Source organism: Lathyrus oleraceus, chromosome 3 (genome assembly GCF_024323335.1).
Source record: "Lathyrus oleraceus cultivar Zhongwan6 chromosome 3, CAAS_Psat_ZW6_1.0, whole genome shotgun sequence".
In the NCBI taxonomy this organism is placed as follows: Eukaryota; Viridiplantae; Streptophyta; class Magnoliopsida; order Fabales; family Fabaceae; genus Lathyrus; species Lathyrus oleraceus.
In genome coordinates, this window is record NC_066581.1 from 40,838,223 (window position 1) to 40,861,978 (window position 23,756).

A 23,756-nucleotide genomic window follows, 5' to 3' on the forward strand; every position below is an offset into this window, starting at 1 on the left:
AACATCCCAATTAGGGTCAAATCAACGGTTTATCACTACCCATTACATGTTAATCTATAATACCCATTAAACGACGATAAACCCCCCTTACCTGATTAATCTGGCAAATCTTTGAGCTCCAAGCTTTTCTCTTCTCCAACCTTTGCCCTTGCTCTTCCTCTTTGCCCTTTCTCCACTTTCCACTTTTCAGCCGCTTCTCTGTTTCACGTAGAACTCTTTTTACCAAAATGGGATTCCTTTTTCCTTATTTCACACTTATATAATTTTCCAATTTATATTATTATCCCAATAATAATAATTTGATAATTCCAAAAATAATAATAATAATAATCCAATTATCTAATTAAATTAATAAATATATTATTAACTTAATTTAATAATTATCGTATTATTATCGGGGTGTTACATCAACCAGATTGATCATAGGGCATGTGTTATTGTTCTAAAAATCTTGTATGAAAATATGGACACTTCGACAGTATCCTTGAATAAAAATATTTGATGAAAGCGTTCTTAAGAAGATAAATGGCAAAAATATAAGTGAAGTATAAAACAATGTTTGATAAATGACTGATAGTAAAAGATAATTATTAAACAAGAAGATGTAAATAAGCTTTAATTGATATAAGTATAATGGTGTTATCAAACATACATTCTCAATTGTACTATTTTCTCTACACACCGGATACTTTGAGTAAATATGATTGATTGTATATTAATTTGAACACCCCAATCCTAACATTAGGATGCCTATTTATACTAAATTAAAATAACTGTCTCCAACGAATCTTTTTCCAGGCGCTGACACATTACACTCGACATGCCTTCAACTCATGAGAACGTTCCACATATCCTTTCTTATCAAAAGTGGATAAGAATGAAATACGGTTACTCATTTGTCATTCAAAATTCAAATATATGTCGAACAACCCTTCCGTTGAAGTAACCCTCTGAACTTGAGATTATCCCTAAGTTTCACATTCATCTTCCTACAGAGAAGGCAAATTTCGACACATCCTGAGTTTCGTATTCTTGTCGAACAACACTTTGTATCGAAATCCTAGATAACTCCAAAGGACATTCTTTCCCCCTATTTTATCACATCTAATCTGATATCGAAATTCCCACCTAACACCATGACATGGATGCGCTTGTGCATGTGAAACCAATGAATAATATTTTTATTGGATACGTCAATGCCAAGCTGACGCCTTTCTTATATGTTTTTGAAAAAAATTGTTATTTTGATAAATAATTTCAAATAATTGTTATTTTAGAATTTTAATTAAAAAATTTGGTTATTTTAATTTTGTTTTTTATAATTATCGAAACCCCGGGGGCATTTTGCTAAATTAACATTATAACCAATAAAATGGATCTGCGAAGAATGCACCAGTAGAAAAACAGAAAACTTCACATGTTTAATTAATCGATTATTAATTAATTTAGTTGATTTCGTACATCCAAACACATAATATAGTTCAGAAACCCAATCCCCATTGAAATAATAATCAGATCCTAAGTTTCAAGAGTTTCAATCGAAGTAAATAATTGGATCTGAAAATAATCAGCAATATTCAGAAATGGCGATGGCGATGGCGAGAATAAGTTCTGGTTTGCAATATCCAGAACGGTTCTACGCTGCGGCATCTTACGTCGGTTTTGATGGATCCACTTCTCCAACAAAATCTCTCACCTCCAAGTTCCCTAAGTCCACCGCGCTTCTTCTCTACAGCTTATACCAACAGGTTTTCACTCTTTCGTCTTTTTCCTCTAACCTGCATTGCGTTTTTTGTCGGTGATGTTTTTCTCATCAATTGCGTGTTTCTGTCTGTGATTTTCATGGATCTGTTGTGATTTGATTGATTGAAGTTGAAGATTAGGTGATTGATTGTTGATTTGTTGCTGGTTTTGTAATTTACCTAGCTTCTTTGTGGTGGTGTGTTAAACAAGCTATTAGGTGGTTTTGAGTTTTGATTTGTGATTATGAGTGAGGAATTTGGTTAATATTAGTTGAATTAGTTGCCGTTATATGATGATCTGTTTTATAAAGGTTAGATGGATTTCTTGTTTCCTAACATCATAGATTCGTATTTGAAATGACTAGTTTTGGAACTGGTTATGGAAAACTTGATGTTGATCTATGTAGTTTTCTTAACATTTTGGTTAGTCTATTGCACTATGGAGAGTATTATATTCTAAACTACTTGTTTGGAACTCGTTATGGTTATGGAAAACTTGCTGTTGATCTATGTGGTTTTCTGTTCATTTTGGTTAGTTGATTACACTACGGAGAGTGCCGTTGGTTGCAAAATCATTTAATATGATATTATGGCCATGTTTGGACAAACAACTAAATTAAGCCCTTAAAGCATAAATTCTTAGCATATAAGTGTTTATGTACAAGCTATTCTCTGAAACAAGATGTTTCCATATAAACTATAAGTTGTTTTGATAGGCTATTATGGAGAGCTTATGGAAATAAGCTGAAAATAGTTTTGGACATTTTCATAGGATTTTTCTATAAGCTCTCAAAACACGCTCACGAGGATTTATGTTAGTCAATAAGTTCAAATAAGCTAATCCAAACATGTTCATAAGCTTGGTGGTTGTTGTAGCACTTGCCATTGGATACGCCTTAATTCACGTCGTGAAATGCATAGAATTTACAGTTTTACTTGCATGCGGCTCATATGCTGCTCGGCTCATATGCTGCTCTGCTTTACTTGATCAATAGTGACGAAGTCTGCAATGCAATTTAAACATGAAAGAATGTAATATGATTTACTGGCGATTGCTACTGTTCTTCTAGCTTCAGCTTGTGGTTTATTTATTTGTTTTTTTTGGGGTCTGTTGTGCTATCATTCTGTGGAATTGAAGCGGTGAAGTTATCATTAATTCGCTGTAAAACTTATTGCTCAATTCATGGCCAATTTGTTATTACAGGCTAGTGTGGGACCTTGTAACATCCCAGAACCCAGTTCATGGAAAATTGTGGAGCACAGCAAATGGGCCAGGTTTGTCTCCTACATTCATGCTTTCTCAGTTTTTTGTGCTATTACTATACCTCTCTATTCTATATCTCTGCATTGATGTGTAATTATGGTTTTGCTACGCCTGTCCGTGCATTTATATTATATAACTATTTTCTCATGAATACTGCACTCTTGTTTGTTTAAATTTATTGATGTTATATTTGAAATTATACTTGCAATATGCACTAGTCCATTTTTTCTCCCATTTTGCTTCAGAATATTGTTTTAAGTAGTAATTTTTTTGCAGTTGGAACCAGCTTGGAAACATGTCTTCCACAGAAGCCATGCGTCTTTTTGTAAAAATATTGGAGGTCATAATACAAATAGTTTTTGTGAACATTTCTTCCTAGGTAAAATGCAATATATTGTCTGAATACTTTTGTTTTTATTTTCTTTTAATGTGTAGGAAGAAGATCCCGGTTGGTATTCAAGAGCCTCTAACTCTGTTGCAGAGCCAGTAATAGACGTTCAAATGAATGTGAGTATTATATATATATATATATATATATATATATATATATATATATATATATTGTTCTTGCTGATATGCACTTATGCGTTGGGCTTGCGTTGAGCTTTACATGTTATACACACATATTATATCAAACTAACAATAGAGTAAGCATTGAGCGAGCACAATATGGTCTGCATTCATGGTCAACTAAGTAGGACGTCGGTTTTTTGGCTAATAAAATTTGGGGTATTGCATAGTTGCTTGTAATGTCCCACCTTTCACCTGCTACACATGCATGCAATTCTTATGCAACTAAGATAGTTGGGTGGTTTTGGTGTAACATCAATTACAGATTTCATGATATGACGCTAAGGGTTTGGTCTTTAGAATTAGATTTATTTAAAAGGCATGCGACATGAATACTTATCAAGAGAATCACAATAAGAACATTTTCCTCTGTATTCTCCACTTTTGTTGTCACCATCAACTTGCAATTTTTCCTGTATCTGTTTTCTAATGTCTGATTCTATCTTGCTGGTTTGGCAGTATAATTCCAAAGTTGAACCAGTCATTGAGAATGGGAATACTTATCCAGAGACAAAAACTATTTCCTCTGAAAATGGAAGTCAAGTTGGAACACAGGATAAAGATGTTGTTGTGGAAGGCTTTGCTTCAGTTGGAGTCTATGATCAATGGGTTGCACCTCCAGTATCTGGTCAACGACCAAAAGCCCGATACGAGGTTTTGGCTCTTGCATTATATAATAATTATAAAATTAATTCTGCAACATTGTTTTTCTTTCTAATATTTATACTTTTAGTCCCCCCTCCTAAGCCAAGTGTGTTTATATGTTCAGCATGGAGCTGCAGCCGTGCAAGATAAATTGTACATATACGGTGGAAATCACAATGGCCGTTACCTTAGTGATCTTCATGTAAGCATATATTAAATATATTTGTTGCATGAAGGTATGGGTTTTGGCTGAAGTAATTGTTAACTTGTGGGCTTTAATTGAAACAACTTTTGGAAGTAATTGTATAACTATATCTTGGGTTATGAACAGATAAGCTTTTTGTAGTCTCCCTTTTATATTGACTAAATTATGTGTTGATTTTTTTTCGAATTAAATGGAAACAAATACAGGTTTTGGATTTGAGAAGATGGACTTGGTCAAAGCTCGAGGCTAAAACTGGAGACGAACCCTCTACAACTTTGGACCCTTGTGCTGGCCATTCTTTGGTTTGTATTGAGCATAAAACTCTGCATAACTGCTGTGTTGAATCTGTTTGTTGTTGACAGCTTGTACTAATTCTGTAGTATTTTCGATGAAAAATTATGTCACTATAGATTGCATGGGGAAATAAGCTCCTGTCAATTGCTGGCCACACAAAAGATCCCTCCGAAAGTATCCAAGGTATAATATATTAGTGTTGTAATAATGTGTTTTCTTCTTTTAGGGGTTGGCATGGCATCATATCTGTGCATAATAACTTAAAATGTGAGGAAGTGGATATAAGGATGGCTTGGTGGCTGGATGGGGTGGGGGAGTTAAGAAGTGGAGTGATAAGGAGGTCGAGAGTTTGATCTCCACTCCCAGATAGTGCTGACAATACTAATGTTGTCTGTTTAAAACAAACTTAAAATGCAAGAATTTGGGAAATGATTTATTCAACAGTATATCATTAGAAGAGTGTCGTTTTGGAGTCATAGTTATAAGCATTATCGCATCTCCAGCTCCGCATTTTGGGTTTCCCTAGTCCAATGTCAAAGAAGTTTGTTCAATAAGATTTTCTTCTTCTGTGAATTCCTATTCTCTGAACCCGAATATAAAACACAAACCTAATAACATTTTCCTCAGTTCATTGATTTGATCTATGTTCATAATTTACAGTGCATTTCTCCCTTTTTTTATAACTCTTGTTCTACTCCTGTTTTTTTTTTTTGTTGTCTTTTCTATTGTGATTGCAACTAAGTATGGGCACTCCTGTTAAATATTATGACAGTGAAACAGTTTGATCTGCAAACAGCAACATGGTCAACTCTAAAGACCTATGGGAAAGCTCCGGTATGTGTCTGTTATGTTTATTGATCCTAAAGTCTCTTAGAAATTTCTAATTATCATTTTAGGCCTATGTGACATGTCATATTTGCATTTCTCTAACAAGTGATGCATGCATACCTTGGTTTGTAAGCTTACAGCAGTGGTGCCCCCTCTTTTCTCATTTCATTCATTCTTTTTTGTTTTTTAAATTTAAGTATTAGTCTTTAGTTTCCTCTTCTATCATGTATACTTTCTAGATATCACATCGAGGCTAACACGCGACCTTTGTTTCGTTCATTCTTTTTGTTTTAATTAAAATACAGTAATGGCCTGTTTAGTTCCCTCTTCTATCATGTATGCTTTTAGATATCACGCGGAGGCCAATCAGTGTCCCTTGTTGGGAATACTTTAGTAATTTTTGGTGGGCAAGATGCAAAAAGGGCTCTCTTGAATGACCTGCATATTCTGGACTTGGAAACTATGACTTGGGACGAAATTGATGCCGTGTAAGAAATTTTCTAAAAAAACCCTTTTATCTTCATGGTTTCTATTTTACCTTATCAGGACTTTATGGGAGGGGTTGATTTATTTTCTTTAATACCTAGGGGTGGACTTCAATGGTTTTGGGTTGTATAAAGAGTAAAAACTTCATACGACTCTGTTTGATGATCATCTCTGTTTATGCAATATTTGGTTTTGTCTTACCATTCTAAAGAGAGAGAAAATATGAAACAGTAACATGATAAGGTTTTGTTCTAACTATCATCACTGGCAGTGGAGTGCCTCCTTCCCCAAGGTCTGATCATGCTGCTGCTGTACATGTGGAGCGATACTTGCTCATCTTCGGAGGGGGTTCACATGCAACTTGCTACAATGATTTACATGTTCTCGATTTGCAAACTGTAAGGCTCTTGCCTCCTCTGTTAGGAACTCGACTGGAAAGTCATCTCCATCTAATTGTTTGCATGAATTCCACAGATGGAATGGTCTCGCCCCACACAACAAGGTGAGATACCAACTCCACGTGCAGGACATGCTGGTGTGGCAGTAGGAGAGAACTGGTTCATTGTTGGTGGTGGCGACAACAAGAGCGGTATGCTTTTTTGCTGCTCTGTCATTAAGATTTAAACTTTCTACATTGAGAAATTAACTGCCACACTGTACAAATATTCCTTGATACCTTGGACAAATATTTTCTAAACTATTTGATGTACATGTGGCATGCCTGTGCTGTGGGTCAAACTAAACCATTAAGTCTGTATTTGGGTACGTGTTTGCGAAACATGATTTTCAATAAATTGGATTTTGTAAAATTGATTTGGTTAAAATTAATTTAGAAAGAAGTGATTGTTGTTCAGAACTTTTCACACTAAAAGCAAGACATAAAACTTGGTGCAAGTATTCTAACCTAATACAAAAGCTATTTCTTATTACTTCGAGCCAAACCGAGATTTGTATGCAAAGGAATTTTTGCTTGAGAATATCCAAACATGTAAAAAATGATCAAAATCAAGTTTGTGATATTAAGTCTGTGCTAAACATGGATCCAAACATGCATTAAATCATATTTCAACTCTTCTGTAGAGTTAAATAGTGCATTCTACCTTCAAATAATTATATAAATCATACCGGTTTGTTATTTTTTTTAGTTATATGCATGTGTCTAAGCATAGGATTGTTCACTCGTGGCCCAATCTTCTAAAATGGGTAAAACATTAGTGTTTACCATTAATGGTTAAATAGAAAGCGGAGATTCAAATTGATAATAGGCATCCCTTGTACTGCTTAAGGTACTTGTATTCAGGAAAAACACCTTGTGCAAGAAAAGTTATTGAGCTAGTACCATCTTATATCAAATAAAATTCTTTGATACATAATGTTCTTCGAAACCTATTTGAGTTATCAACACATTTGAACATATCTATCCGCTAAATTGGTCTGTGATTTAATGCTTAGCCCCTTCAACTGCCTTGTGACAAAATGAAAATATTGCTGTACTTCCGAACTTTATCACCTGGATTTAAAATGAACCAGGACCTACAGGAGGATTCTATCGCCCGAATGGAGAATTGAATATAAATAAAAATGAAAGAGCAAATTAGGAACTAGAAGATCCTTGGTGCCAACAATGAGATGCACTAAACAAGTTCATGTTTTGTTTATGGATGGAGAACTACTTTTATGATTGAGTTATTATGTTTGGTTAAACATGTAAAATTACTTTTTAGTATTAAGTTTCTAAAATGATATGCACTACTGTTGAGATTCACACTAGATGTGATATGGTTTAAAAATGTTTATAAGTGGTGGTCTTCTCTCGCCTTATAAGTCGGTTTTGTAGGGTTGAGTTAGACTCAACACAAATATTAAAATGGTATCAAATCCTTTCCAAGATCCGGTGGACCACCCGTTATCTTTCCACTCGGATCACGCTCTAGATGTCACCCTTGAGCTTGAGAGGGGTACATTGAGAGTCTCACATTGGGTGTGATATGACTTGAAAATGTGCTTATAAGTAGTGGACATCATTTACCGTACAAGCCGGTTTTGTAGGATTGAGTTTGACCCAGCACAAACTTTAAGATGGTATCAGACCCTTTCCAAGATCCGGTGGACCACCCGTTATATTTCCACTTGGATCACGCTCCAGATGTCCACCCTTGAGCTCAAGGGGGTATTTTGAGAGCCTCACATTGGATGCGACATGACTTGAAAATGTGCATATAAGTAGTGGTGGACTTCATTTAACTTACAAGTCGGTTTTCTAGAGTTGAGTTTCACACAACACAAATTGATATAAATATATTTTAGCAAGGACAAAATGTCAATTACACCCAAAATAAGTTGTGGTATACAAAAAAACTACTGCATTATATGCCTCATTTTGTACTTTAACCTCATTCAAATGCAACTGCAAATTCCTCCAAATGCTTTTTGGAGAAATGCAGTATAGAGAATATATAGATGAGTAGAGTAAATAAATCAGACAAAACCTGTTGTATGGGATATTTGCTAATGATTACCTCTCTTCAATTCTCTTGTTTATCTCAGATTTTAACTATTTCTTGCAAAATTGGCAATTAATTGTTTGCTGCCTTGATCTATCATACTAAATTGACAATTGTTGTAGGGCATATTTAAGTGGTTTTTTTATGCCTACTGTTTCATTGTGAAAGAAAGTAAACGGGAAATGCATTACTGTTTTAATGGAGTCACTGGGAATGTTCCTAAATTCTGGTGTAGTTAGTAGTTAATTACTTGCACTATATATCTACAAATATATCAATAAAAAGGTGTGGTTACCTAGGTTGTGAATATACTTAATGTTTAGGATTGTATGAGATTTCTGGTACTGTCATTTGAGTTAATATATATATGCCTTTTTATAAGTTATACTCCATGTTATTCTGCAGGGGCTTCGGAGACGGTTGTACTGAACATGTCTACACTGGCTTGGTCAGCAGTAACATCTGTTCAAGGGCGTGTTTCTGTTGCTAGTGAGGTACTTCGTCCACTTATTTTAACACAATCAAACGTGAAATCTAACTAGAACACCGATCCTTGCTAACTTCTTGATATCATTAGGTATCTTTCTAGTGCCCACTGATGAACATAATTAAAATGCCTCTCATCGCAGGGCTTGAGTTTGGTTGTAAGCTCGAATGATGGAGAAGATGTACTTGTATCTTTTGGAGGATACAATGGACGTTACAACAATGAAGTAAAAATTATTTCAGCATTTTCCCCATTCTGCTCTGTTATTTCCTTTACTTTATCATTCTCACTGGTCAGATTTAATTTCTGCTTTCAGGTATATGTTCTTAAACCAAGCCACAAATCCACCTTGCAATCCAAAATAAATGAAAATTCCATACCAGACAGTGTTTCTGCTGTACCAAATGCTACAAATGCTACTCGAGATTCGGAGCCTGAACTTGGAGCAGGACAAGAAGGGAAAATTTGGGAAATTACTGTGGACAACGCTTATCCAACAGTATGTATTACTGTAAATCATATACATTTTTTTATATCTGGTTATATGAAGCCGTTTTTTTCCAGCATTTGGTTGTGTTGGGAATAATTTTTATGGGGTGCTTTATTTTAGAAAAGAATTATCTGTTCATGGAACAGATTTACTGAATTTTTATTTTCTTGGTTGCATGGGCCTTTGGCTCACAAGCCTAGATCTAAAAGCTTGACATATTCTGTTTCAGTTTCTTTCCTCTTCTGCTCATTGCCTTTCAGAGAATCAAAACTATATTAAATGTTTTTTTTCTCTAAAGATCTGACTACTTTTATACTATCCAAATATGTCAAGTCATTTAATATGCCTTTCAATTTCTTTTTTAAGGCACACATAACTTCTCCCATTTGGGAAATTTATTGTTGTAAATAAGTAATTATTATTGTAAGTACATATTATGTATATATTATCTTTTTCTGTATTAGGCCCATTAATCAGATCCGTTAGTTAGAGCTTAGTCTATATGTTCAGATTAGTGTGTAGTGTTCATAATATTTCTGTCTACACATGATAACACTGTCTCACAGTCTTGGAAGTCTTGCTTCCTCATGATACCCTAGCCGCCTTAATTGAAGCATTTGGCACCTTCACTGTGCTTGTTTTTTGTTTGTTGACCAGAACGTATCGCATGCCCTTTTCTCGTCATTGTTCACATTCCGTACAATGAATACTATTCATTGTGTCCTTACAGTACCATTGCTCAGGCATATGTACCACATTCGTATCTCATATAGTGTGCTCATTCACAAGAACAACTCAGACATTCTTATCAAATGATTGAGCAATCCAGTTTTTGGATAAATAGTATCCACGCTGATAATGGAGAGTATCTATTTACCTACTTGTGGTGGTAATGTTCCACTTAAAGAGAACATTATGGCTTAATTTGATCCATGTAGCGGATCGATTTAGTGGGATAAGGCTTGGGTGTTGGTTGTTGTTGTTCCACTTTCATAGACCTCTTTAAGGTTGGACTTCCCAAGCTGTTTAGATCCATTCTATAGCAAGTAGAACAAGTTCAATGTATCTTAGGGAGTAGAAAGCATACCAAGCACATTCAGAAAAACTGTCTTTCTATTTGTCAGTGACATTTATCCTACTGTCAATGTGATAAATGTGGAAAAATAATAATTGAAGATACATAAGAATCAGTTGTATGATCATAAAAAACCTCCAAACCACAAATGCACTAATGCATGCAATTTTGGATGTCCTGCACAAATATCTGTAAATAATACATGCATTTATTGATTTCTAATTTCGATCCTCAAATTTTGCATATTCTGCCTGCATCATTTAAATGATAAACATAGATCAAATTATGCATTTGTGCCCTTTCATTTTCTTTCTTGCCAGTCACTGCTTTCATATTTTGGGTAACTTACAGAAATCCAAAGGTGATATCCTATCAGTACTAAAGGCTGAGAGAGATGAATTAGAATCATCGCTTGGTAAGGAGAGGCTGCATACTCTTCAACTAAAGCAAGAGCTGGCTGATGCCGAGTCTAGTAACTCTGACCTTTACAAGGTAACTACTTTTACGGTTGAAATTCATTTTTCCATTTTGGATTTAGTCTGGAATGGATCCAAGAATCGTACACTAGAGAGGCAAACGAATAATTTTTAATAATGAATGGCAATAATATTTAAAATCCCAGGGAATAAAGCTATTGCATTCAATGTACTTAAACTCGATACCCTGCCTAGAATCGGGAGGGGGTGAAAGATCATAACACGACTCGTAAGATCCTACACAAGGACGGGTAAAAATTATCATACATGAACAAATTAACCTCTAAATCACAAGATTAGACTAAGTTAATTAAAAATTCATAACCATCAATCCATAAGTTCATAGACTAAAAAAAACAGAAACAGAGGAAGCCTCAGGGCCACGTGAACGAAAACAGGGCAAGGCAGGGAAAACTGAAGAATTCTCTCTTTTAGAGATGTGTGGCGGAGACGGGACCTTGAGCGAGTGAGTCAAACTTTTCACAATAGCCGAACAGTTTCAGCCAAGCTCGTTGCAAAATGGTTAATCCCAAACGTGTGATCTTACGATCCCACTTCATAATTGCGGGTTTGACCACTGACCACTGATCCTGACACCACACATCTCCACTGACCCTGGCTGTATTGCAGCACAGAATCATGTCTGTGGATCTTGAGCGAGTGAATCAAACTTTTCACAATAGCTGACCCGTTTCATCAAAGCTCGTTGCAAAATGGTTAGCCCAAATGTGCAATCCTACGATCCCACTTCATAATCGTGGGTTTGACCATGCTGCACACCTCCACTGACCCTGGCCTGGCCGTATTGCAACACGAAATCATGGCTGTGGATCTTGAGTAAGTGAGTCAAGCTTTTCACAATTGCCAACCCGTTTCATCAAAGCTCATTGCGAAGTGGTTAGCCCAAACATGCGATTCTACGATCCCACTTCATAATTGCGGGTTTGACCACACATTGCTTTATTTCATTCTACTTCTAGAGATTTGGGTCCCAGTAAACCACTTTCTTTTGTATTATTTGGGCTGAGACTTAAGCAGATTAAGGTATATAAACCAAATTTGAATATTCTATTGTTACTTACCAATAAGATCTGAACTACATCATTGCTCTTATTGCTATCAAAGGTCCTTACATTTTGTGCTCTTGCATGTAGGAGCTCCAATCAGTACGAGGTCAGCTTGCTGCTGAGCAGTCAAGGTGTTTCAAACTTGAGGTATGCATTAAAAATGCTCTGAAAATCTCCCCTGATTATCTGTATGACTTGTGAGTGTGTTTTTGAATAGAATCTGGTGTTAGGTAAATGGTTGAAGAAAGCTTATTTGGTAAATGTGATGCGCCGCACATCTGATCACTAAACTATTCATGGAGCAACAGCTAACAATTAAATGAATTAATCCACGTGATGATTTTGCTTTCAAATAATTCTTTTTAAAACTGGGTGTTGGTATCAAAAGCTTTGTCTCATAATCTGTCAGATATAAATGATGTGGCTTTGCTATATGATCAGTTAGATGTTGGAATTAATCCTTCATTGTTATGATCTAATCTGTATGTCTGAGGCTGCTTTGAAATTGTGGCATTTGTCTCCTATGATGCAAGATGGAAGTAGGATTTATTATTATTTAACTTTAAAATATATATTTGAGAGCGCAGGTGGAGGTTGCTGAATTAGGTCAGAAGCTCCAAAATTTTGGGACTTTACAAAAGGAGCTTGAACTCCTCCAGCGGCAAAAGGCTGCATCAGAGCAAGCTGCTTTAAATGCAAGACAGAGGCAGGGTTCAGGTGGCGTGTGGGGTTGGCTTGCCGGTTCTCCCCCTGATCCGAATGTAGATGATGAATGAACCTTGGCTTAAGCTAAACAGCAACGCATCATTTGGTTTCATTGTGCCAATTTTATTCTCAATACTTGTTGTGTATTAATTAATTAATTCGGTTCTTTTAGTGATGTGAATAAGATTTAGCTTCTATTTGGGCGGAGGAAGATTTTCTACACATGAGGATATGATAGTATGATATAGTGAAGATTATTTTTTCACCATTTTTGCTGATGACTGTATTCAAAGTGGATAATATACACTATTACATGAAAATATAGAAATTCAATTTTGTGAGTCACTTATAATCTTATTAGAATTTTATTCAGTGAACCATCAATCGTAACAGAATGTCATTTCCCCCCCTCAAATCATTCCATTAGTTGTCTATGTGACACTCAGGTGGGTGCCACATCAATTCCACATAATATGGACCATTTTGTTCGAAATTATTTGAGTTAAGTGGCTATTTATATGGGTTATTTTGAGAAAGACATTTTTTATAAACATTTGTTTTGAAATTTCGTTTTTTCTCTATTTCTTTTTCCTCTTTCTCGTCCAATCCGCATCATTATAGGCAGCAAAGCAAGAGACGAATTGGAAGGGAAAATTAAGCATCTATTAGAGTTACCTTTCAAGAGATGATACGACATACAATAATGAAGTGAATTCGTCGGAGAGTGTGCATGAATTGACTAACTTATTGTATCGCAAAAGAAGTATCGAGATGTGTAATAGTCAAATAGTTAAGACTATCCACCAATTATTGACAATTCAAAGGGTCTGGGAAGATATCACCTTCGTCATGATAATATTTGACATTAACTTCAAGAAGAGTATCCACTGGGACAACACAGTGAAAGCTAGCCATAGAAATTAAATCTGGGACAACACACTGAAAGCTAGCCATAGAAATTAAATCTTCAATATATTTGTATTGATTGACAAAGACCCCTTGGAGTTTGAGTGAGCCTCCAATCCCAAGAAGTAACGAAGACAACATAAATCTTTCATATGAAAGGCATCTTGGTGTTGTTGGTTAAGTGTCTGAATAAATGGTTGATCAAATCTTGTAATTATGACGTCGTCAACATAAATGATAAGAAGAAGAACAATGTGAACATTAGTGTGATGAATAAATAAAGAAGTATCATAATGACTCTAGGTAAAAGAGAATTTAAGAAGAGTTGATCAAAATTTCTTAAACCATGCCTGAGGAGCTTGTCGCAAACCATATTAGAAACAATTTAGGTTGTGCACAATAATATAATAGGAGGAAAAGCATGGAGGAGGAATCATATAGATATATTTTGCCAAGTCACCATGAAGGAAGGTATTATTCACATCCATATGATGAAGAGGATACCCTTTAGAAGCTGCAATAGAAAATATAGTTCTAATTGTAGTCATTTTATCTGTAGGGAGAAGGTCTCATCATAATCCACTCCACATTCTTGTTTGTTGCCTAAGGCAATAAGTCGAGATTTGAAACGATCAAATGAGCCATCTGAATTGAGTGTCACATAATACACCCATTTGCAACCAATGGGTTTAGTAGTAGCTAGACAATGAAGGATATCACAAGTATAATTCTCTTGAAGTGTTTGTAACTTTTCTTGCATTGTCTTTACCCACTGTGAGTCTTTAGCTGTCTGTGAATAACTTGTAAGAACAAACATATAAGATAAAGTGGCAGTAAGAGAAGTAGATTCATCATCATACCTTTTGGTGGATGAGATATACGATTAGACCTTTGTGGTTCCATTGGTGGAGGATTAGTCGGCAGTTCAATGTCGATAGGAGCCATAATGCAAAAAACCCATATAATATATATATTTAGAATAATATCATACAAGTGTTATTAATTGGCACTGATACAACATAAGTGCCTAATGACATCATTATATAGACGTGTCCAACTAAAAACATCAATGGGGCATGTTATACAATAGTTCCTAAAAATAAAAATCTAAGAACTATGTACAATATCTTCATTGTACACAACTCCACAACGGAAGGTCAGAATAACTCCATCCCCTGAAACATCAGTAGACAGCTTCTCTTGAATTCAACCTGCAAGGAATACCTGAAAAATAACAAAAATAATGAGATTAGATGATAATCTCAGTGAGTTCTCCTATCCTATAGGTCCACTCGGCTCTACAGGGTTTCTACTCGATTCTAACTCAAGTATTCACCTTCCGTTACTTGTGCATCACTCGCACCTTGTAACTAGGACTTGAGTAACTAAGGGGTAATCGCAATGTATGGAAACATGTCACTTGAGTTTACATAACTCAATAGATCACTATTCGTATTCACGCAACATCAATACCCGAGCGGACCTACGTCTAAGCCAAGCTCGGTTCATGCATGCTCGTATGATTCGACTTTCACAGTGGATATCAGGTCCTCTATGAGACTTAATCCTCAGTTCAAGCGACCGTCAACCGTATGAAACTCTAACCCAATTAGGGTACCTTTCACCGTATGAGACTCTAACCCACTTAGGTGTCCACCTATCCCCCATGTCCGCCATGGTTGGGGCTCAAACCCAATTGAGGCACGAATCATTGGTGCCATATCCCCACTTACCGCTTTGATCACACTAAAATTTACGTATTTTCAACTCCGATTTCACATGCATTCTAGTTGTTTTATTGTCATTTTGTTGTGTTATTACTGTGTTTTCCTTTGTTTTCAGGTTTTTACTTTAATCGGAGCCCCGATCGAGAAAAGGAGTGAAAAAGGGCTAAAAACCCTAAAATTCAGCATTTTGTGCTTATGGCTTACCCCATGGCGGGCGCCACAGACCAAGCCATGACGTGTCCAAGTCTAACTTCCTCAACTCCCACGTTTCCCCACTTCATCCACTAAGGCGCCCCACTTTGTGCTTGTGGCGGGCGCCACAAGAAGGAAACGGTTTCCTCTATTTTCAAGTTGAAGGGCATCCAAATCAATTCCACCTTTTTTATTTGCTTATAAATAGAAACGCGAATTCAGTTTTATAATCACCCAAACTTAGAGCAGACAAAGATCCGAACGTTGGAACAAGGCGAAATCAGAAGCAACTTTGTTTCACTTAGGCATATATTCAGTTTTATAAAGTGGTAATCGCTTCACATTGGAGTGTTACCACAATTGTGTAATTGAGTCTGTGATAGAGTCTGGAGCACTTTGGAAGGAAGTTAATCCTGCCGCCATTTTCTTTTCCGCATTGCAATTTACCCAGCCCTCCGATTGGAGCAGGTTTTTATTACTCGCCTTTACTTTATTTATTTCCCGCACTCGCTTTACTTTATTTATTTCCCGCACTCGCCTTTACTTTATTTATTTCCGCACTCGCTTTACTTTATTTATTTCCCGCACTCGCTTTACTTTATTTATTTCCCGCACTCGCTTTACTTTATTTACTTTCCGCACTCGCACTACTTTTATTTACTTTAATGCACTTTTACTTTACCATGTCTAGCTAAATTTATAAGGCTAGAATGTAAGGATCGTGATTAAACCAGTAATCCGTACAAATGTTTGTAGAAACACTTAAGGGCTATTTTAACTTTCAAATTAAGTTTTCCCGCACTTCAATTCCGTTGGGTAAGATCGAAAGCCGTCCAACGTCTTTTTAAACTTAATTGTTGTTAACTATTTCAAAAACAACGAAAGCGCTTTGTCTAGTTCATTAGGAGATTTTAACATTAAGAAGAAAAGAGATTTTAAAACTATTTTCGGACGCGTTTATAAGTTTAGAGTCTGGTTCGTAAGAACCTCTTTTGGTTAAGAAATCCAGGTTATAATACTTTTCAACTTAGTCAAGATACTATATTTCTTAAAAATAGGTTTACTACTCTAACGCAATACGCGCCTTTTTATAAGTGACAATAAGAGGGTTTGATTAGGGAGTACAACTCGGTTCTGAATACGCGAAAGCGACAGTTCCTGTTAAATTAGTTCTTTTCAAAGTAGGAAACACTGCCCATAAGTAGTTCTATTAGCAAGTATTTGAATTATCAATTGATTACGTGAATTACATTCGACCCTGTCTTTATTAATTAAATTTATTTTAAAAACTTTACTTTTCAATTTCATACTACAAAAACACCTATTTTAATTGCCTTTGATAAACACCATAACAACAGATAACGATAGATTGACACTTGGTCTATGTGGTTCGATAATCTTTTATATTACTCTGACGCGTTCGTACACTTGCGAAAAGCAACACAAAGCACGCATCACGCTTTACCTAAGCCCTCGAAGTGGTATATACACAATCACAAATAATTCCGAATACGTGATTAGTTCTCAACAATAAATAGGACTTTTGGAACAAAGGTTCCTCACAAAAAATAGGACTTTTGGAACAAAGGTTCCTCAACAAAAATGTTAACAAATTCTCATGATAGCATATCAATTCTCATGTCATCATAACATGATCCATTCTCATTACATAAAAAACACATGTTCCATACAAAACATATTGATTCGTTTATCAGGTGAATACTTGTCCATGATACGCACCTAGGTAACGTTGCACCCAAGCATCGCCATATACCCATTTCCATAACCTAGATTATCTTTCTAAGTTATTAATCAAGTTATTCTCCTAGGTTTCCTCACTCATCTTCATAAGATTTTAAAACATGCTATTTCACAATCAAACATCCAACCAATTCATGACATGCTCATTAGCATAGCAAATATCGTACATGAAACATACATAGTGGCGTAACATGTCACAATAAACCCTTGGCATATCCGACTCACGTCATACTCATAAGTATCTTAGGTTATTCAAGTCGTCATGCACAAACAAGTCAAACATAATCAAGCATACAATCATTACTATCCTCTACCAAGCATTATTCGTTAGTTCATGGTCTCTCATCACCATACAACATCTCATTAGATTAGCTTCCCAAAGCTTCAAGTATCATATCAATCGGGTTCACGGTTATTGAGTTATGGTGGAAATAATAACCACATATTTTAACCTAACTAATATTCTAGGTTAAACCCATCCAATCTCATGTAAATCGACCGATTAATGTTAAATTGATGCATACACATCATGGTATAAGCCATAATACATCTAAGGTGGTTTAGAAACATGAAATAAGTGTTTTTTTTTGGCAAAACAAGGCTGAACCAATCGATTGAGCTGGGAGTCAATCGATTGCATGAAGTTTCTGTAATGTATTTTTCACAAAATTTCCAGGACCAATCGATTGGTCTGTCATGTCAATCGACTGACATGAGTAAAAACTCTATTTTTCTTCACAGGAACATGGAACAATCGATTGGTTGACAACTAATTCCAGAACCGATCGATTGATTCTTTAGTTTTCTTCACAAATTCATCTTCTAAACACTCCCTTTTTCAATTTCAACCACTCCAATCCATACCAAAACATATATCATTATGAATCCATGCTAAAATACATAATAATCATGCAATCAAAATAATATTCACACCAACTAACATAATATCAAGAACAACATGAATCAACATCAACATGCTATTATCAACAACCACAATATCATAACAACCTAGTTTCCCTTCATGAAATTCTTACCCTCCCAAAGGATAACTCTATCTAAGAACTCACCTTGGTTTGATGATGAAGATGATGAAATAGAGCTGAAGTTAGTGATGATGATGATGAAGATGAGATGATGGTGGTGATGATGAATATCCATGGCTTCCTTCTTCTTCTCCAAGCCCCTCTTCCTTTATCTTCTCTTCTTCTCTTCTATACTTTTCCCCTTTCTTTCTTTTATTTCTGATATCTCTATCTCTCCTACCTACTCTTTCTACTTCTTCTTATCCTCTTTTCTTACCAACTCCTATTCTTTCTTATCCACCACACATACACATACTATATATTATATACAATATATAAAATATTAAGTAGTGACACAAAATATCTCAATTGATATTTTGTCTTCCAGTACCAATTGACCAATTATTAATGTTACCAAAAATGTCCCCTCTTGTACTTATTAATAAATGTCAGTCTCTTTTTATTAATGATTAATCTCTTCATAGTTCACTGGTTACTCTATTGGTCCCAATTGACAACATTTAGAGCACATGAGAGCTCTAATTGTTTCAACTGACAAAAGATAGAGTACATAGGAACTCAATTGGTCTCAACTGATAACTAATTGAGCATTTAAGGGGATATGAGATATTACACAGAAGAAGCTTTTGCCCAACAAAGGCATGCCCTATCTTAAAACGTTCTATAGGGAGAGTGACCTCCAAAAAATTAGTAAAGGAAACAAAATCGGGAGAGTAAAAAGAAATAGTAGAAAAAATTGGGAAGTTGCATCATAATAAAGGAAACCTTTATGAGTAGGAGCATAATCCATAAAGGCACACCTTATAGATTGATCACTCAATATGTGACGTTCCAGAAATAGTAAGTGAACAAAACACACGTAACCAAAAGTGTGAAGATCAAGATAATCAGATTTTGTGTTATTTAGATGAAAGAGTGTGGAATCAAGGTCAATAACCTAAGAAGGAAGGCAGTTGATCAAGTATACCACTGTGGACAAGGATTCAACTCAAAACTCAAATGGGGCAGAAGCTTAGAGAAGAAGTGTGTGGGTGACATCAAGTAACTGTCAATTCTTCTGCTCAACAACTCCATTTTATTGAGGCGTATAAGAACATGAACACTGAAAAATAATACATTTTGCTTGCAAGAACTCTTGGAATTCATGAGAAATATATTCCCCATCATAATTTGTACGTAAACATTTAATGTAAGGGTGAAATTGATTACCAATATATGTAAAAAAAAATTCTTAAACACGCTAAAAACCTCAGATTTAGAATGGAGAAAACATATCCATGTAAATCTACTATAATCATCAATAAATCTTGACATTTGTCATACATATGATGTACAAACAAAGTTTAACTCAATCAATACAATATAATGATCTAATAATTTTGAATTATAAACATTGTAATGTTTATATATGAACTAGTGAAAGTGGAATATGATAGGCCTAAAGTGCGGAGGGTTTTTTCAGAGAAAGAAAAAGAAAATAATGGAGAGAAATAACTTATAGAAGGAAATTATCTTAGGAAGTTATGTTTTTATTTTAAAGACGCAGTTATATTAAGGTAGTTTGTGTTTGGAAGTTATGTCATGTGTTACATTTTGAAAATAAGCACTTGATTGACAAAGGGAGTAGGGAAATGTCTTAACCTCTTTGAGAAACATATGCTTTAGATTCTTATTTTTTTTGTCTTATTGTTTAGCAATACTCAATCTCTGACTTCGAGTTTGTTTAATTCACTCTCTTTGTTATGCCTTTTTCATTACAAGTATTCCTTTAAAAAACACATCTACTCAATTCAGACGTAATTCACTCTCTTTGTTATGCCTTTTTCATTACAAGTATTCCTTTAAAAAACACATCTACTCAATTCAGACGAACTATATATATATATATATATATATATATATATATATATATATATATATAGAGAGAGAGAGAGAGAGAGAGAGAGAGAGAGAGAGAGAGAGAGAGAGAGAGAGAGAGAGAGAGAGAGAGAGAAAATAAATCAAATTTGCTCAAGTAACAAGTACTTTAACACGATAAATCAAATTTGGTCAAGAGTAACAAATACTTCAACACGACAAATCAAGTTTGGTCAAGTAACAAATACTTCAACACAAGTTATAGTTAAAGAACCACTTGTGTAGGTTGCACGCTAAATAAGCCCACTAAGCACATCGTACCTAATGACTTATCGACACATGTATCAATAATCTTGAAGTGATAAAAAGATCGAATCTACAAGGACTGCTTATAACAAGACAAAATATGTGCAATGTATAAAAAACTAGTAAAAAATGGGGGGTTTTGAGTTTCAGTGTGAAAAGTAAATAAGAGATTAAACAGAACTAAGAAAACGGTCAAGTTGTGTTTTAGAATCCCTTGTTTCGCTATTGTTGATGTTTGATGCCTTGTATGAATGATATTATCATTATAACCCCACAACGAATTAACAAAACTGTTATAACCGATCTCTCACGAAATAACTCACTAACCACTACTCGAAGCTTTCTATCCTTAGTTCGCCAGCGTAAGCAGGGTTAGACGATGTATATAACGTTAATTTACTATGTCACTACTCGGGGTCTCCTATTCCTATTCAACCAGCGTAAGTACAACAATTGACCTATGTCCAATGCATAGACTAATGGTAAGTATTTCTTATGTGCCCAAAATCAATTTAAAAGAGTATCTCACTTAAAAATCATAAGAACAATAAACAATTGAATGACATTATAGATCAAAATGTTCATACAAAGTCAAATCAACATACAATCCAACAACATTGAAATAGGTTCACCATAACACAACCTGACATAGAGGAGCTTAGCTACTCATAATTCATATAACAATACCACAATTGATGGATGAAAATAACATATGATTTCCCTTGAAGTAATGGCCTCAAATGGCTTTAGATGCCCTAAAAATCACCCTTGATGCTCTCAAAATCGCGCTTTACTCTCTACTTTTCGTAACCCTTATCAAAATGCAGAAATTCCCCTTAAAAAGAGCTCAGAATGGACCAGACGCGTCAGAATAAACCTAGAAAAAAGGACCATCGTGCACGTGATGACTTGCATCACGATGCAACTTTTATGGCACTATCACGCACGCAATGTTGCACGATAGTGCAAGTGATTATTTTCGAAGCTGCACTCTTTTTTTCTATTTTTTCACTCAAATTTTCACAAAGTCCATATTTTTCACACTTAGCTATTTTTCCTCATTCTTTGGTCTTTCTTCTTCATTTTGGCTCATCTTTCATTTATTTTGAGTCGATTCTTCGACTAAATTTATGCAATGACGGACTGCCATCACAACCCCAAACTTTGAATCATTGCTTGTCCTCAAGTAACTCGTCTGCAACTATACATTTCAATAGAAAACAAGTCGCATAATAACAATCGAGCATCACCAAATTAAATATTTTTTTACCTGACCATTGTTCTAGCTTCCAACTTCTATCCAACAAATTCGAAAAATGTCCTAAACATTGATGAGTACTCAACATGTCTCTCAGCTCACTTTGACTCACTCAATGGATAGGGTTATCTCTCAATCAACATGCAAAATCAATTATGCTTAGCTTGATCATGTTCCAATATAGTTCATCACAGAAATCACAACACACACATTATAAGTCTTTTCAGGTTGTAACTTGACTTATGTTTGGGTAGGATATTTTTAGGAAACTAGGTTTAAACCTTTGGAGGTAGGTGCCTAGTTCTCCTTCTATCGCCATACATCTTTGTTTCTTTTTTTTACGGTACTAGATATTTTTGGCCCTTCTTATACTTTCATTCTTTCTCTTTTCTCATATTTTTTGAAGTGTCTTTTTCCACTTTCTTTTTTTCACAAACTTTTTAAAATTTTAGCCAATATTCTCTAGTACCCCAACCCCAAACTTAAAACTTTGCTCACTTCCAAGAGCAACCCCAAACTTAATCTTTTTCATAGACTTTAGGAACTATACTTCTACCTAACTCCAAAGAGAGGATGGAAAAAAAGATCTTTCAATACATATAGCTAAAAAATTTAGTCCACGCCGTCGAAAGAAAGGCTAAAGCTCAAAGTGGTTAGCAATGGATATGCCTATTGCTACATGGTGGTTGAAAAAGTCTCAAAGCTATAAAAAAATGCCTCAATGTGTGTTGGTCAAACCAGATAAACTTAATCGGAAATAGATCAAACCAGATAAAATAATAATGCATGGATACACTCATAAAGAAAGAAAAGTGAACAATGGAAATTATTTGGCTCAAATCTTACTAGATGAGGTATTTGTAGGTTGAGTACAAGTCCATTGATTCTTTTCTCATTCTTCGCCTTCAAGTTATTAGTTGCTATTGTGATGATCAAACTTCGTTTGGATCATCTTTTCAATGCTAAAGTGCTAAACTTACAATCTGAAAAAAAGCACAACTACAAACTTATTTATTAAAGATAATAAACTTGATAATACAATGGAAAAGGAAGAGCACTTATGATAGCTATTGCTCTTCTCTAGGTTACACCTGAAATTAAAAATAAATCTTCTAAAAATTAAAAATAAACTACATCTCTTTTCACATGTTATTGTTGCGGAAAGGTCATGCATATCATGCATTGTGTTGTTGAAGTCATTGTTCTTCCATGCCCATTCTGCGCGCATGTGGTCTTTCCTCCTTGCTTTCTCTTGATCTTGGTTTGTGAAGTAATTCTCCATTTCTCCAGCTGATGCAAATCGGGCTCTTAAGCTTTAAGCCGACATATGGTCTTCTTATTATTCATAAAAGTCTCTGAATACAGGTGCAAATCTTGGAGGTTCAACATACAAAGTGAGTTGAACTTCCGTTATCCACCTTGTAACTCCCACTGTGATGTGATGTTTTCCTTCTCTTTGATGCTTTCCGCAAGTGCACAAAATGTTTCAGAGTAATATAAAAGATTGTCAAACCCACATGGAGTTATAGTAAACTTCACCGCTATATACTATTGCTATGTAAATTTAAGGCTAATCGGATTATGGATGAGAATAGGAATTAAAATAGAAAATAAAATAAATTGGTTTTAAAATAATAAAAGCGAGACCAGAATGTGGCTTGCATTGATCAATAATACTCACAACTAAGTAGAATTAATTAATTAAATCAGGATAATATTTTTCTATAATATGAAGAAACTTAATTTAAATGAACCGTTTGCGTTCCCTAAATCGGAATCGAGTTTTATTCTAAAATCTACACCGCCACTGTTGCGGTTCAGCATGTTAAAGTATAAAACTTATGTTTTTAAAAATCAAGAATTTTTAA

At 35.1% G+C, this 23,756-nt stretch overlaps 1 protein-coding gene across 1 annotated transcript; it reads left to right on the forward strand.

Annotated features, from left to right (window-relative positions):
* Positions 1-1,373: 1,373 nt before the first annotated feature.
* Positions 1,374-13,183, forward strand: LOC127132372 (acyl-CoA-binding domain-containing protein 4). The gene is made up of 18 exons (XM_051061317.1): positions 1,374-1,748; positions 2,947-3,017; positions 3,283-3,346; positions 3,442-3,513; positions 4,036-4,230; positions 4,346-4,423; positions 4,633-4,728; positions 4,837-4,903; positions 5,493-5,554; positions 5,897-6,036; positions 6,306-6,432; positions 6,509-6,623; positions 8,944-9,032; positions 9,168-9,251; positions 9,342-9,524; positions 10,942-11,082; positions 12,221-12,280; positions 12,721-13,183. The coding sequence occupies exons 1-18, from the start codon at positions 1,584-1,586 to the stop codon at positions 12,907-12,909; spliced, it is 1,998 nt and encodes a 665-aa protein (XP_050917274.1). The 5' UTR covers positions 1,374-1,583; the 3' UTR covers positions 12,910-13,183.
* The last annotated feature ends 10,573 nt before the right edge of the window (positions 13,184-23,756 follow it).